The 16221-nt window shown below is 45.9% G+C and overlaps 7 protein-coding genes across 7 annotated transcripts; 5 read left to right on the top strand and 2 right to left on the bottom strand.

Annotated features, from left to right (window-relative positions):
- Positions 1–1083: 1083 nt before the first annotated feature.
- On the top strand, positions 1084–3372 carry MCYG_02227 (nucleolar GTP-binding protein 1; the record flags this gene model as incomplete). Its single annotated transcript, XM_002849247.1, has 5 exons — positions 1084–1104; positions 1205–1313; positions 1385–1486; positions 1584–3271; positions 3331–3372. The coding sequence occupies 5 exons, from the start codon at positions 1084–1086 to the stop codon at positions 3370–3372; spliced, it is 1962 nt and encodes a 653-aa protein (XP_002849293.1).
- A 518-nt stretch (positions 3373–3890) lies between these two features.
- MCYG_02226 (phosphatidylglycerol/phosphatidylinositol transfer protein) lies at positions 3891–4573 on the top strand (the record flags this gene model as incomplete). The annotated part of the gene is made up of 3 exons (XM_002849246.1): positions 3891–4108; positions 4200–4416; positions 4481–4573. 3 exons carry the CDS (start codon positions 3891–3893, stop codon positions 4571–4573), a joined length of 528 nt encoding a protein of 175 aa, XP_002849292.1.
- Positions 4574–5218: 645 nt separating this feature from the next.
- MCYG_02225 (vacuolar ATP synthase subunit F) lies at positions 5219–5899 on the bottom strand (the record flags this gene model as incomplete). Its single annotated transcript, XM_002849245.1, has 5 exons — positions 5219–5359; positions 5427–5564; positions 5663–5696; positions 5781–5815; positions 5882–5899. 5 exons carry the CDS (start codon positions 5897–5899, stop codon positions 5219–5221), a joined length of 366 nt encoding a protein of 121 aa, XP_002849291.1.
- Positions 5900–6609: 710 nt separating this feature from the next.
- MCYG_02224 (conserved hypothetical protein) lies at positions 6610–8056 on the top strand (the record flags this gene model as incomplete). The annotated part of the gene is made up of 2 exons (XM_002849244.1): positions 6610–6864; positions 6932–8056. The coding sequence occupies 2 exons, from the start codon at positions 6610–6612 to the stop codon at positions 8054–8056; spliced, it is 1380 nt and encodes a 459-aa protein (XP_002849290.1).
- Positions 8057–8485: 429 nt separating this feature from the next.
- Positions 8486–10681, top strand: MCYG_02223 (conserved hypothetical protein; the record flags this gene model as incomplete). The annotated part of the gene is made up of 2 exons (XM_002849243.1): positions 8486–9287; positions 9354–10681. 2 exons carry the CDS (start codon positions 8486–8488, stop codon positions 10679–10681), a joined length of 2130 nt encoding a protein of 709 aa, XP_002849289.1.
- Positions 10682–11483: 802 nt separating this feature from the next.
- MCYG_02222 (methylenetetrahydrofolate reductase 1) lies at positions 11484–13482 on the bottom strand (the record flags this gene model as incomplete). Its single annotated transcript, XM_002849242.1, has 3 exons — positions 11484–11659; positions 11725–12596; positions 12659–13482. 3 exons carry the CDS (start codon positions 13480–13482, stop codon positions 11484–11486), a joined length of 1872 nt encoding a protein of 623 aa, XP_002849288.1.
- A 1890-nt stretch (positions 13483–15372) lies between these two features.
- Positions 15373–16098, top strand: MCYG_02221 (orotidine monophosphate pyrophosphorylase; the record flags this gene model as incomplete). The annotated part of the gene is made up of 1 exon (XM_002849241.1): positions 15373–16098. One exon carries the CDS (start codon positions 15373–15375, stop codon positions 16096–16098), a length of 726 nt encoding a protein of 241 aa, XP_002849287.1.
- Between the last annotated feature and the right edge of the window lie 123 nt (positions 16099–16221).

Raw genomic sequence — 16221 nt, 5'->3', positions numbered from 1 at the left:
CAGCTATACAATTACAAAGGCTTTGCCTATCTCTGTTCGGTCCCATATGAGGAATTCTCAACCGTTCTACTAGCTTTTGAGAGTCTTTCAAAGCACAATTCCTCTTTAGAATAAAGAGACATCTAGGCCCTTCGCATCATCTAGATGCTAATATTCCTTACACGTATTAATATCCGTCCTTAGCTCCTCTCCAGTATAGAATTTGATAGGGCTCACTTCACCCCTATCCCTAAAGATAATACAACCCGTCATCTACCAAAGCCGGACTTCGACGGTTGTAGGTCAAACCACTGATTCGCCTAGCCTTAAAATTGTAATAAAAGCTGACATCCCACATATATATCCTTACAATTTCGTTGTTTCTGTTGCTAGACTGGAAGAGTTTCCATGTTTCTTAGTACTCACCAGGTAGATAGACAGCATCCACACGTCCAAGGTGTGGAAGGCACTGCATTGCTAAATAAATGCCACACTTTACCAAGATAAATAAGGGGAAAAGTTGCTATGAGAAATAGTGGCAGGCTTTTTGCGCGGGCGTCTTTGGAATATAATAACGGGGTGATTCGAGCCTGTGAGGTTGTTAAGGCCAGTAACAGGCTTGTCATCCTGGAGAGCTGTACAAAGTATTGTTGGCTTTCATATTTCGATGATATCTCTCTTTCCACTTTCTACCCTGTTGTCACACTGCCTCAACATCTATTGGTATACTCCAGAGCTCTCTTTACACGTAATACCTTGCTGTATAGACAAGGGGAAGAGTTCAGAGTTTCCTAAGAGATGTTTTTATAGAGTAGAAATGGAAGTCGTCAGATTGACCAATGAGAAGCTACCTCGCACTTTAAGATTCCTGATTATATAATATAAAAGAATTACAATAACCCACTTATCGATAAGATCACGTGATTGCTTATAACTGCCACTTATTCTTGCCAAGACCTCGGGAAAAGCTTCCACTTCTGGCTGCAAAATCTCGAAAAAAAAAAGTTTCCCACCTTGATAAAGAAATTTTGATTTCCAGAGAAACAGAATCATCTCGAGCTCCGACCGTAGATTAAAACCAAGGTACGATTCCTTGAACTCGCCATGAAGACCACCTGGAAGGATGTAAGTGATATACTTCATTGCAATTATCGGTTCAAAGACTGTGCGGTTAAATTTGACTGGGCGAGGGATTCATTATATCTAACTGTGTGCGCTCGAATAGATCCAACCGGTGCCGACGCATCAGGAGTTCCTCGATATCGTATTGAGTCGAACGCAAAGACGTTTGCCGACGCAGATTCGTGCTGGATTCAAGATCAGTCGAATCAGGGGTATGCTTCCTTCGGTCTATCTATACAGACTGACGGGTGTCCAGTTTGGCTAATGAAATATGATTTTATAGCCTTCTACACGCGAAAGGTCAAATTCACGTCTGAGACTTTTTGTGAGAAATTCTCGGCAATTCTCGATGGCTTCCCTAGGTTACAGGATATTCATCCATTCCGTAAGAATTCCCTCCTTCGAATTAGCGGGGTGTTTGGCCGTTTTTTATTCTTTTTTCCCCCTTGGGACAATGGGCTGATAATTTATTTCTATTCCAGATAAGGACCTACTAAATACGCTTTATGATGCCGACCACTTTAGGATTGCGCTTGGTCAACTGTCGACGGCGAAGCGCTTGGTTGAAACCGTTTCTCGGGATTATGTACGCCTACTTAAATATGCACAATCACTTTTCCAGTGCAAGCAATTGAAGAGAGCCGCCCTTGGCCGTATGGCAACTATATGCAAACGTTTAAAAGATCCACTACTCTACCTCGAGCAAGTACGTCAACATTTAGGCCGTCTTCCATCCATCGATCCCAACACCCGAACCCTGCTCATCTGCGGATATCCAAATGTGGGTAAATCCAGCTTCTTGCGGAGCGTGACCAAGGCAGATGTCGACGTCCAGCCATATGCTTTCACTACCAAGAGTTTGTTCGTTGGGCATTTTGACTACAAATATCTCCGATTCCAGGCCATAGATACCCCAGGAATTCTGGACCACCCCCTTGAGGAGATGAACACTATCGAAATGCAGTCGATTACAGCAATTGCGCATTTGAGATCCGCCATTCTCTACTTTATGGACCTTTCCGAGCAGTGTGGATACTCAGTTATCGATCAGCTTAAGCTCTTCAACAGCATCAAGCCACTTTTTTCGAACAAACTCGTTTTCATCGTTATTAACAAGATTGATGTGATGCGCCCTGAAGATCTTGATCCCGAGACTCAGGAACAGTTACAGGCTGTTCTGAAATCATCTGGTGTGGAGATGTTGCAGCTTTCGTGCGCCACAACGGAGGGGGTGACCGCGGTGAAAAATGCGGCTTGCGACAGACTAATTGCGGAACGAGTTGCTCAGAAGCTGAACACCGGTGCGAACAGCTCGGGAACTCCCACAGGGCGACTTGGTGATGTTTTGGCTCGTATTCACGTCGCCCAACCTATAGGTGGAGTGCGCGAAACTTTCATTCCAGAAGCCGTGAAATCTCTTAAGAAATATGATAAAAACGACCCCAACAGACGTAAACTCGCAAGGGACATTGAGGAAGAGAACGGCGGTGCTGGTGTTTATAGCTTTGATCTCAAGGAAGGCTATCTACTCGCCAATGACGAGTGGAAACATGATAAGATGCCTGAATTGTGGGAAGGAAAGAATATCTATGACTACGTCGATCCTGATATTGAGGAGAAATTGGCTCAGCTGGAAGAAGAGGAAGAGAAATTAGAGGCAGAAGGATACTATGACTCCGATGAGTCTGTTGAAGACGCTGACGAAGCTGAGATCCGTATGAAAGCTGATTTGATCCGAGAAAAACGGGCTCTGATCATGAATGAATCGAAGATGAGGAAGTCCCTTAAGAACCGTGCATTAATTCCTCGAAGTGCAAGGAGCAAGAAACTGTCGGATATGGAGAAACACCTCGACTCGATTGGTTACGATGCAAACGCTTCTTCTGCGCGTGCCAAAGCTCAACCGCAGTCTCGTGGCCGGACCGCGACCAGAGATGAGCCGGATGCTATGGATGTTGATACTCCAGAATCTCAGCACGATGCACTTCGACGAGCCGTCAGTCGTGCACGAAGTCAGGCAGCCACTAACCGTCGTGTAGACGGTGTTACCAGCCTTACCAGCAGGTCCAACGCTGAGAAACTCATGAAACTTGGTCAAAAGAAAATGAATCGCATGGCCAGACAGGGTGAAGCAGACAGACACACTCCAGCATCCCTACCCAAACACTTGGTATGTAATTTTTTCTATTCCTTACCTGTAGTATTACTAACTATTTTCTCTTGTATTAGTTCTCCGGTAAGCGTTCCATTGGCAAGACCCAACGACGTTAAGGAATGTCAAGTCGATACCATTTCATTTCAGGGTTTATATTTATCGTTTAATGCCTTGTTTTCCATGACGAAATGACAGTGCCTGTTTCCTTGGAGAACCTCTTGGAGTTAGAGGTGTTATGGCTTTGATTTCCTTATTTTCTATAGAAGGGTAATGAGTGATCTTATCGAAGGAAAAGTTTGTCCTATCCTCGGTTGCAAATGCAATGCATTATATAAATAGTTCTTCCCGTTGTACAACTAGCAAGGGCTTAAAATTGGGACCTTGGTATTAGAGTTTCGCTGACTAACCACTGCTCTTTGGCCGCATGACATAACATCTCTCACCAACCCCATCTTTTCCCAGCTCCAGCTCAAACATCATCACACAAGAGCAAGGCCGTACCTACATAGCACAAACCACTCTCATTACCTATTTCTACCCGACAAGGGAGCAGTTGTATATTATCTATTCATATACTGTACAGTGTCCTTTCAGCAGTCGTCCAGCTTTTGACTTCCAAAGAGATATCGTCATCATGCGGTTCTCATCCACCGCTATCATTGCTTCCCTGCTTTCTTCTCTCGCTCTATCCGCTCCGTCTTCGTCTTTCCCCGATACCTTCTTGCAGGTACCGTTTGATACAGAGCCAGGCCTTAGCGTCCCCGGAGATAACCCCCTAACTTACTGCGCTGATCCAACGGCGGACATTCTAACCATCGAACGGGTAGATTTGACGCCAAACCCTCCTATCCCGTAAGTGTTGACTAGATTATCACATTTTCCCAAGCGAAAAACTTGTCTGCATATATGCCTGTATTCATCGCTAACATATGGAATATAATAGCGGCAAACCTCTTAAGATCAAAGCGTCCGGCATCTTTTCCAAGCCGGTTGAAAAGGGTGCCACTGTCCAACTGCAGGTCACATACGGCTTTCTTCAGCTAATCAACGAAAACATGGATCTATGTGACCAGACTGGGAAGGTTGGGTTAGATTGTCCATTAGAAAAGGGCAAGACGGTACTTAGCAAGACTGTGGATATTCCTCCCCAGGTCCCTCCAGTGAGTTCACCTTTCTGACCCTTCAGCCTTATCGGATGGCTAATTCGTATCCTGCTTAACATAGGGCAAGTACATCGTCAGAGCAGACGTTCAGACTGCAAACAAGGAGCCAGTTACCTGCCTCACAGCCACGGTTAGCTTCAAGGTAGAGATATAAGGCGAGATCATTGGCCTTCATCCAATACCGTCGCCTGTCAAAACATTATGACCCCCTCCATTCGTGATTTGGATAACTGGCCATGCGTCAAAAAATGGGCAAGGCTCACTGATTCGATAAGAGACCTAGACGGACTAATTTGGTACAATACGATGTAGTATGAATCGAGGGGTGACTTTTTGGGTTCTTTCTTTCTATGCTCGTTTCCACACACTTTATTGGTCCGGCGAGCCTAGTTCGTACAAACTAGCCCATTTATCTGATGATCAGGATATCCTCTCTTACATATGCCTCTTTTAAAGGGACGCTAGCGTTTGTTTTGTTAACTTTTGGGTTTCTTTGCTGTATATCCACCTTGTTCTAGCGTATTTTGATCATGTTCTCTGTTGATTTCCTACTTCATTGATGTTTAGTTCGGTTCTTGCTTTCAGAAACAAATAGACGACAATAATATGAGAGAGAAATATAATGAGTCCCATCTCTTGTAGCTCTCATGCTTATTGCAACCATTGAGCTATGATAGCAAAAATAACTATCTTAAATAGATCTGTAACTTCTGGCTCTATACTATCATGAACTATCACCGAAATAACAAAAAAAAGATCAGAAAAAAAAAAGCATCTTCTCTTGTGCCAAACATAACTATTACTCGCCAAACAGCCTTCTCACACGTCGTAATACACTATCCTTCTCTGGGTCATACGGATGATCCTTGCTTGGAATCTCAAGGACTGCTGGGAAAGCCTCAGTGAAGCTGTCCACGCTATTGCGTATCCTTTCAGCGACCTGTTGAGTATAATAGTACCCTTAGTAGGCTATCCCAATTTTAATAATGGTGAAGAGGGGTACGTACGTGTTGATTTATGAGTAGGACGCCGATATCCTTTCTTTCCTGTGTAAAGTTTTTGAATGCCTTTTCAATCGCACTCGTCTCGGTCTTGGAGTCGACGACAAGGAAATTGCGCTGGGAGTCTGGGGGGTCGGTTACGTGCTGGTTAACTCAAGTCAGTCTTGATTATCGAACAATATAGCACTCTCAATCAAGTCTGCAAAGGGAGGGATGTTGATTGACTCCCCCAATGTACTTACACCTATGCCAGCAAGTAGAAGTCCAGTCACAGAACTATATCAGACATCACGGTTAGTAAAGCCCTCCCGTGTAGGTAGGTGTTTTTAGCCAACACTAGGTGGGATCCCGGGATCATACTCTTCATCTCCAATCACGGCAAGGAATTGTCTGTCCTAGATATAACGAAACAAGATATCAGTATCAGGGCTATAAGGGTTCAACATGGCGTTGCAGCGTACCTTGGAGCCCGAAGCCATATTGTTTTCAGAAACCCAAAAGCCAGAAAAGAATAATTCACCACGGCCTCCAGCAGTGACCAGATAGAGTTTCAAGCAGAGGATAGATTCCCGCAAACAGTACACCTCCTTCGCAAAATGGACGAGTAAACAGTCGACAACTTCGTGTCTCTCGTTTCTCAAGCTGCAGAATCTCTTGAAGCTGCTTATCAGATGCACATGATCTCATATGGTTTATGTAATACAACTTCTGCCTTACTGGAGTATTTTAGTCACGTGACAAAGTTACGTTAGCAGTTAGTATCTTAATTGGACATAGTACGTTAGTTCGTCTATACGGAGTACTTATTTCTCTTATAGCGTATTAGTAAGGCTAGAAAGAAAGTGTTGAGACCGGGTGTTTGAGGCCGTTGGAAGTACGTTGATAGCTGGCACATTAGTATACATAATCCGCCATAATGTGTCAGGTGACTACTGAATAAGTTAATATTACATCAGCAAAAAGCTTTGACGTAAACAAAACATCTGAATAAACCATGAAAAGCAGCAGACGTTGAACACCAACTTCAACGCTCTGGTGTTTGCGCTTTGGAGTTTTGGATGAAGAGTGAACTGGGTTGGAACAAAGCTGCAGAGAGACCATGAACCGAAGCTAGAAGTTCCAATAAACAGCAGCCGCCTCCTTTCCAGCACCAACAGAGGCACTGAATTCATTGAGTCCACCACTCACGATGCCTCCTCTTATTCGACGAAGGCCGCTTCTCGAGCGTATTAAAGCCTATCTGAATCCTCTTGATTTTCTATTATGGCTATCGGAGGAGCTTGATTCTAGTGATTGGGACCAATGGGAGAAAGAGTGGGCGTTGCCTGTTGGGATTGCATTGAACTTTCTCTTCCTTGTCGCGCGTGCGAATAGCCAGAAGGGAAGTCGGGCTCATGACGATATTTTCGGAGACGACAGAGGCGGAAGCTATATTTCATGGCTGGTATGTTGGAATTTCTTGGTGGAATGCCGGAAGAGATCTTATGCTGACAGCTATTTCGGCCTTACAGGCATCGTTCGTTGTCCATGCGCTAGCACTTCTTTCAATCTCGAATGCACTATATGCCTTTTGTCGAAAACGCCCCTACCGGCTGTTTGAAGTTCCTATCGATAACGTACCTTCAACACCATCTGCCAAACGAGTCCAGGTGAATTCTTCGCCGGCAGCATCCACTCCTCTGCGCTTTATATCCAACGTCTTGTCCGTCAGCTCGGCAGAGAACAGGGCTCACCCTGATGCGCACCGTGATGTATGGCAGGTCTCAGTCTGGGATCCACATCCTCTTGCCATTCGATTGTTTTGCTTGTTTAGTCCTGGCCACATTCTAGTCTATTGGTTATTTCTACCTACTCTATCCACGGACCCCAGGCCTAGCGTAACAATAGTGACGACTATATTTCTAGCCGTGTTGCTGACCGCACAGATGTCTGCACTTTCAGCTTCGTACTCTCAGCAAGCTAAAGACTCAGCATTGGTTCATAAGGAGGTTCTGAATGAGTACGATATAAAATTTGTTCACCCAAGGACAGAGCCAGACATGCGCGACGTCGCAACCCAATTCTCGGAGGCACATTCATATATTCAGCATAAAGATGAAAAGTACAACGTGGTAGAGACACATACACCAACTGCCTCACAGCACGCCTTTAAGATTCGTCCAAATCCCAACTATGTTCATCACGTCAATCCTGATTACCGTATCAAAAAACGATCACAAGTAACTCCTCGGGCATCACTATCAACACCTCGAATTACATCAACTGGTTCCATACAGCGAGTGTCTGATACCCAAACACCCCCTCACGCTACAGATGTGTTCTCACCAATCACCAAGCAAAGCGGAGCGATGCGCCAACCGCAATTTCGGCCTACTTCAGGGACTGGTGACGGAGGAAGCCTTGGAGTATATTCCCATGCTCAATCCCCCCTACGAAAGGCAACGACGCCACATTTTGACAGAAGGCAAAGTTCTACCTACCGAGGCTCCGATGACACACGTAGCCCAAGACAAATACCAAGCAGCCCGATCAAGCGTTCAAGTGTTGCTGGAGATATGAATTCTATGCTATCATCCCACAGGCGAGCTCGGTTAGCGAACGATCTCACCCCTAGAAGAGAAAGTGGACGGTTTTGATTACAGTCCTGCTTTCGATGATATCTTTTAACTTGTTTACAATGAACTCATATTTGTACTACAGCCCCCTTTTTAGCATTTGCAGCTGTATCCAGCCAGCGATACCATCATGCATGCATTTTCACCGTGTTACTCCTTCTAGCACATTCCGCGGCTCTTTCTCGTCGTTTGTATTTGTATTTGTATTTGTTTATTATACCCATCGTGCTTTCTTTCTATAAAGGTAACGCAACCTCCATAAAAGCAAGTCTTTTTTGATTCATCTCAACGTTTGATGCTTCGAGCTGCTTTTCCTCATGAATAGCAGCAAAAAGTCTATCGTTCTCCCCCCAATGATACACATACAAGTGTCTCGCATTCTCCAAGTCAATTTATATTTCGTGAATTACTTATTATTACCTTTTAGCGGATTCCCCCCTTTCGGTCACAATGCCTTTATCACCGTCGTCCGCCTCAGGTCCTAGCACCGCTTTGCCACCCACAGATGCTTGTCCAGATAAAGTGGGAGGAAAATCCGGCCTAACGAAGTCTATACGGTCATCGTCTTGGTCGACATGGCTTTCAGCGTCAATTTTCCATACCTCGGAGGCACAGGATAACCCTATTTCAAAAGTTGAGGGACAATATAACGAGCCTGTAGCCAACCCAGAGCTAGGTGGTGAAACAGGTACAAATCAGGAAAAGGACCTTCACAAGTCTGTTCAGAGTGATGAGCATAAGAAGTTCGTTACGATCGATGAGCCTATTGAGGAGACAGGAAACGGAACAGAAAGTGATACGCACAGTGATACTGGGACCGTCAGGAGACCCAAAATTCCTGGAAGCAATATACCACCTAAATTTCTTCTATCACCAGAGTCGCTGGATAACCATCGATCCCTATCACTTAATGATATTGATCGCTTGCCACAGGAATATCAGCTTGAAAGTCATACCTCTCGTCGTCCTAATAATAGAGAGCCAGAGGATCGTACACGACAGGCTCCAGGCCCAAGGAGAACTTCTCGGACTGTTAGCCGTGATGACTGCCTTAAGGCTCGCGGCGCGAACCCACGAACTGGAGTTGTTAGCCCTGCTTTAACGGATGAAAGCTGCTCGGATGGTCTAGGAGCTCAGGTAGAAAACCTTGGCAGCCTTATGAACAATCAGAAATGGCGTCTCAAAGGAGACCAGTGGATCAGCCTTGATGCTTCAGAGAGGACACCGTTACCCACGCCCTCTACTGATGCAGGTATGAATAGATCTCTTTTTATTAGCTCTCGAGATCAGGCACAAGCTCATGTGGCCTCTCTACTAGATGCCGGCGTGCCACTTAAAAGCCTTGAAGATCGATTTGTTGTCAATATGCCGTCTGCTAGAGAGCCATGTCCGCCAACTATGACTCCTCAGCAGATTGCTGACTTCCAACAAGCTTGCAATCGATTTTATCGCTATGATAATGATATGGTTGACCCTGAAAGAGCACCAAGTCCTCGACCTATGACTCCCGAGGGCCCTAGCACTCCTCCAAAAAAGTTGTACAAGATTCGTGAAGCGCTTCTACAAAGTACGGGGCCGTTTGAGAGAGGCCACAAGAGAGAAAGGCCCCCGGTTCATCCTTACAATCCACACCCCCAAAGTAGATCACGCCAGTGGAGGCATAGCTCCGCTCCTCCTACGGACCGACCGCGCCACGGACAGAGAGAACAGACAAATAAATCTTTTTTAGACGGTGGACGGGTTTGTGGAAGAGAGGACAGGCTCCCGGCCCCTCAGAAGATGAGGCGGTACCCTCCTGCCACGGATCTATACAGGCCAACTGGTCACTACGGACAACGAGGGCCTCAGGAGATTCCGTACCGGAACCATCGTGGCCCTGGCATGCCGAGCTATCCTCAAGACCTTCACCCCCGCTTCCGGAGCAGTGGACCAGCCCGAAGACAAAACTTCGACGGCGTTCAAGACAGAAGGGTATCCAGAGACATCTACTTCGAACCTCAAAGCCATGCAAGGCAAACAATTCAGCTCGGACCCTCAGACGGAGACGACCTACTTGCTACCATTACCACTACCACTACCACATCCACAGTCACCCCCATCCGACTGAACCCAAGCGATATGGACAGCTACTTTACCCCAACCGAGGTTACGAGCCAGAAAAGCTCCCCTGGACAATCGCAAAGAGCATCTGGAGAAAGCATCGCTACTACAGCTACCAAGACGGGGAATGTAGGAAGTGCAGAAAACGTCGAAGACACAGAGGGCATAAACCAGCCAGCGGCAACCCACAACACCAAGTCTGGGCGAAACGCCCAAGGGGCGGATGGGCTCATCCCTATCTTAGGGACCCAAGGTGGAGAAATAAGAAGCTCAGATGAGTACTGCACAAATTGGTTGATTGCCCGTGCTACATCATTTACTAAATATCATCTGATACCGATGGCCATATTCTACCTTACCCTTGCTGCAATGACATGTCGGGAATATCATCAGTATCTGGCATCAAGAATGGCTGGGCTAAATACACCACAGGGTTTGCGATCAATGCGGGTCATGGGGGGTGTTTTATTTATGGCTGTAGCTATATCGCTTATCCCAAGAAGCCCAGCAAAGGCTTCTTCCCTTAGCCTTCAAGATATGGTATAACTAACCAGACCGTAGCGGCCATGGTGTCAACCTAACATGCCCACTCCGCAGCTTGCTTGAACATGCGGAACCAGGATATCACTACCCAATTACTCTTCTTTTTCTTTTTCTTTACACGTTCTTTAGAGGTAGAAATGAGATAATTACTTCCATTCGCTTGAATCTTGAGTTTTTCCTCCTGATAATCCATAGAAGAATTATTTGAACATTAGCATGAGGAACTAAAAAATGCTCTAGAAGAAAACCTAAACGCTGGCATATTCATGTTGAAATAATGTTGAAAAAAAAATCATTTGCCCGCCCTTTGCATCATTTCAATCATCAAGATAGTACTTTGTTGAAATATTCCTTCTTGTTGCGCGCCTCCCCGTTCCTTTCGCCCGCTATGATATAATTGGATAAAATGATGCATCTCAGATACTTTGTTGTTATCCTTCCTTCATTTTTCCCCCCTTTATAGACGCCGATTTCCCATGCATTGAGTTGAGTCTAGCCCCGGCAGTCTTCCTTTTTTTTTTCCCCCGGCGTTCATCTTTTCATTATCATGTTTCTTTTTATTTTCGCGCCAATAGGGCAAAAAGCAAGAGAAATTAGAAGTGAAGCCATGGAAGGGATAATAACATATAAACGATACCAAATAACAAATGCCTTAGAATAGAAAACACGAATGTTGAATGGGGTATTTTGAAGAAGGTAAGTTGAAATTGAGCCAAGAAAAGAATAATAGAGGATCTTAGAATGGTGGTAGGATGGATAGTTTGATGAGTTAGTTAGGGGTATGAGAGTTGCAGTGAGAGCAAGTTTAGTTTGCTGCAACGGCTTGATTCTCTGACGTCGAGGCGGGAGCCCCTGGGTGTGAACCGTTCTTCACTGGTTCAGAGGCTGGCTGGGTTCCACTGACTTCAGTATCGAGGTCCTTCAGGACCAGGCCCTTGAATAGGTCGAAGATATCATGAGTTTTATGGAAGTCATTGTTCACTAGAAGGAGCGTTGCATTAGCAGGTGATCTATTATTAAGTTGGCAGGGCCAAATATGTACTTACCGATGTTGAAGAGGTACCAAGTATCCATCGTATTCTGAATAATTTTCCTGCTGGGGCTTGATGCATCGTGGCATTTGGCCCAATCATCTCCCAGTCTATATGCCTCATCCTTCCACGCTAGGAAACTAACCGTCTCTACAATTGTAGGCTGAATAACTTCCTTGGAGGCGAAGATACCCCAGGTGACAGCATTAGGTGTGTCACTCGAGTTTGTCCTTAGTTCTCCATTCTTGTTGATACAATGGTATGTCAGGTCCGGGTTGGTCTCAATTCGTCGAATGACCTCGTCAATAAGTGTGGGAGAGATAAGTAGCTCGAGGTAGGCTTTTTGATACACATAACCATTCTTTGGGCCCCATCCATAAATTGGGTGTGAGGACTTAGCTCCATTGATCGCAGGCTGTGAGTTGATGGTGAGGAACCCTCTGTTGTTGAGGGCTATCAGGTCATCCTTGATGATATCTGACTCCTGGGTGATCGCACTCTCGCTCCATGGTAGTCTGTCGAGTTTACCCTCTAAGAAGCGGATAAAGATATCTGATAGATCTTTGACTGATTTGGGTTCACCCCATAGCTTGATGTTTTGTTCATTAGTACCCTTGAGTCCGATGCCGTAAACGTCAAGTTCGCCAAAGGCAGGAGATCGCGAATCAGTCCAACGGCCGTTAGGGAATTCATCCCAAGACTGTGTCCGCGCAACGTATGACTGATGTCTGTGTCTCCAGAAAATAGGTCGAACATCTTCCTCCCTTCTTCCAAGGCCCAGAGACTTTCTCCATGGCAGTGGTTTCTGGAGAGGAGTTTCGGTGGAAGGTTTCAAGTTTAGCTCTTCCAAAACCATCGTTGTTGACTGTGCAAGATTCATAGTGTAGCTGCAAAGGAATTAGTTCATCGGAAACTTCGAAATATAAGGTGGAGTGAGTGGTGAACGTACAAGTGCAAATGGTTGATACCGTTGTCAAGGAGTTTTCTGCACATTTCAGAGACAAGAGCCCTTCCTATTTGCTTGACGGCGGCGTCATCATTCTTCACAGGCTCAAGGGCTTCCATCCAACCCTTCGGGATCTTGCACTTGACCCAATTGGTTCGACGAATAAAGGCAGCATAGGTCGAGATGGGCATGATACCGGGTATAATTGGCACCGTGATGCCAGCCTTGCGACATCTTTTCACCCAGTCCAAGAAGTTGTCCGCATCGTAGAACATCTGAGTGATAATAAAGGTGCCACCAGCATCTACCTTTTCCTTCAAGTATTTCATCAATAACTCAGGGTCCTCTTCATCCTCACACCCTTCGGGGTAACCGGCAACACCAATATCGAAGTGGTTGCCATATTTCTCCCTGATATACTGGACAAGATCTCTGGCGTATCGAAATCCACCTTCGGTCTGCTCCCACGACTCCTTCTCTCGAGGCGGGTCTCCTCGCAAAGCTAGGATATTGGTACAACCGGCCTTGAAGGCACTCTGTAGAGCTTCATCAACCTTCTCTCTTGGCATATCCGTGCAGGTGAGATGCATGCAGGTCTCCAGCCCGTAGACGGACTGAGCCACATGGACCATTTCACAGGTAAGCTCCGCCAGTCGGCCTCCTGCACCCCATGTTATATCGATGAAAGATGGCCCAAGTCCATGCATACGATCCATACGGTCGTACAGGTTCTGTACTCCCTGTGCCGTCTTTGGAGGGAAGAATTCAAAGGAGATACCTGGTCGTCCGGTGGCTTCTGCCAGGGCCAATTTGTCTTTGATATGCATCTTGGATTAAAATTTGCTAGGAGACAAAAAACGGTTAGCTCTTTCACTCAAACCAGCGATGACAGTAAAAGCAAGGTAAAGAAGATGTCTCTTTCACCAGGAGTTATCCAGCAGTTGGTGCAATTCACACGGCTTTCTGGATGTTTATCCTTTCCCTCCGAAATCGGTAAGAGACCCTCCACCGACTTAAAGAGAAACAGAAAAATAGAAGACAAGAAAGGGGGGAGCAGAAGATGAATTGATCCTGACCAGGCTTCGTATACCTTTTAGCGAACAAGTAGAGTAAATAGGCCGAATGAACAGGTGAAAAAGGGCCCAAAAAGCCTCCGAGCTGAGCTCAAAGGTCCGATATTTCTGCCTGTTATGTCTCGGGCAATCTCAACCAAAGTAGCGTTTGCGTGCCCACCTGTCTGCCAGTATGCGCAACATATAGTGTAGATATACTATTTTTTTTTATCTCATATACAGCGATTATCTGGAGCTTGTCGAAAAAAAGTTGAAGATGGCGGAGGAAGCTCCTTTTGGGGGGGAAGAAGAAAAAAGAAAAGGGCGAACCGGAGTTCTTGAAAGCTATTAAGGTTGACCGGAATGATGAGCAGAGAAGAAGTAGGAGAAGGCCAGCGACGAAGTTTTGTGTGTTTGTCTGTTCAGAGGAGACAGATTTACGAAGAGCTCGAGAGGAAGAAGTTGTCGATGTGTCCTAATGGTGAAGTTGAGGAAAAGGGAGAGCAGCAAAAGGGGGGGGACCTTTTTTTTATATGGTCAGTTTCTCAAAGAGCGGGACCTCCTCAGGCAAGCCCTTTTTCTTTCTTTTTCTCCTTTAAAGGGCAGATCTACGCTCAATAGAAAGGAGTGAGATGTTCAATTGCTGATAGACTATGTATAAACTGTCGGCCCTTTTATTAGGTTATTGTCGACGGCGCTGCGCTATCAATAAATTTTCCTGCTGTTGTCTTTTCCCTACCCCTCCGCTATAACTAGTTAGTTATTACATACGCCATTGTCCCGTCCCGCTCTCCAGGGTTCCTGGCCTGCAGATGAACGGCTGAACAGATGGAAAGCGGGAGGCCAATCTGATTTTCGTCCAAGTTTTTGTTCTTGTTGCCCTTGTTGGCGCCGGAAAAAGGGCATACGAAGTCCAGGGCTTCCACCGTGACCGTCAATGACCCTCCAATAATACTAGGGCAAGGCAGAAAGGGCCTGTCGTCATCATTCCAGGTTCGATGGCTGACGGGGATATGGATCGGTTCTCCTGTTTGCCCTAGCCTGTCAGATGTCAGCATGAAAATATTTCTCGCCTTCTGCAGGTGAATTGCAGCAGAAGAGTTATAATCCTGATGACAAGGATCTCGCTGTCAAGAAATCAGCATTCTAAAATAAGTTACGCAGCGTGATATTCGGTATTTTAAAGGAGGCTGCAGCGTTGTTAACTGTGAGCTTGCACGTGCGGGATTACTTGCTCGAGCCCCGCATGGGGTGCGGGAGGCGTCAGTTCATCAGTAGAAGACATATCGTACTTGAAGTTGAATTTGAAGTTGAAGTTGAAGCTGAAGCTGAAGTGATGAAGTTGATGAAGCAGAAAATGAAACGTTGAAGTTGAAAGAAGAAGACGGTGGAGAGCGGCAGAAAGCCTAAAAGGGAAGTGGGATTTTTTTTTTTTTTTTTTTGGTGAGAAAAAGAGAAGAAAACATCAACCATTCATCAGTCCTGAAGTCATTGAAAAGCTGACTTGTCTTGCATCTGCAGCTGCTACAGACTAGACCCTGCAGCAGTCAGACATCGAATAAATCCCCAATTGCACGCCCCGCTTGAACGACTGCGAGAAATACCCCGCCATACAGCCTTTTCTCCCCAGGGCAACAATCACATACGATCAGCCTTCAACTCGCCATGTCAAAACAGGACTCGAGCCAGTCGCACGACTATAAATCACATCTCCTCTCCATCCTCATTTCCAGTAAAGTCCTCTCGTTCGGCTCTTACGTTCTCAAATCAGGCCGAAAATCGCCCTACTTCTTCACCACTACCCTCCTACATACCGCGCCGCTACTGCATGCCACAGCTTCCGCCTGCGCTTCAGTATTATCTAGCTCACCATTCGTCTCCAGTCAGGAAGGCCAAGCCGCTGCCCCCAATTTTGATATCATTTTCGGACCCGCGTACAAAGGTATACCCCTCTGCACCGCTGTTCTGAACGAGCTAGGTGTCCGGGATACCCAGGGTGTGTGGAACAATGTCAGCTACTCTTTTAACCGAAAAGAAGCCAAGAACCACGGTGAAGGGGGGAATATCGTTGGAGCTCCTCTAAAGGGCAAACGGATAGTCATTATAGATGATGTTATCACCGCCGGAACTGCCTTGAGAGAAGCTGTTGCCATTATTGAGAAAGAAGGAGGCATTGTGGTTGGTGTGCTGGTCTTACTGGATAGGCAGGAGAGGGTCAGTGATACTGAAACTAAAAGTGCGGTTGGTGCTGCGCAGAGGGACCTGGGAGACTCGATCCCTGTGCGTGCGGTGCTGGGGCTGAACGATATCATTGAAAAGCTCGGTGACGATATTGGGAAAGAGAACTTGAAGAATCTCCTTGAATACAGGGCTAAATATGGCGCTGAATAGTAGACTGGCTCTTTTCACGAATAAGTGCGAGTCTTCAGGTAGACGAATAACGGCCTTGATATATTCTACCCAAAGAGTAATTAAGCATAGAATGCGGGCATCTACTACATAGCTGATATATAG

The sequence above is a fragment of the Microsporum canis genome, genomic scaffold (genome assembly GCF_000151145.1).
Source record: "Microsporum canis CBS 113480 supercont1.2 genomic scaffold, whole genome shotgun sequence".
NCBI lineage: Eukaryota > Fungi > Ascomycota > Eurotiomycetes > Onygenales > Arthrodermataceae > Microsporum > Microsporum canis.
The sequence above is the reverse complement of the archived record's forward strand: the minus strand, read 5'-3'. Positions and strand labels throughout refer to the sequence as shown.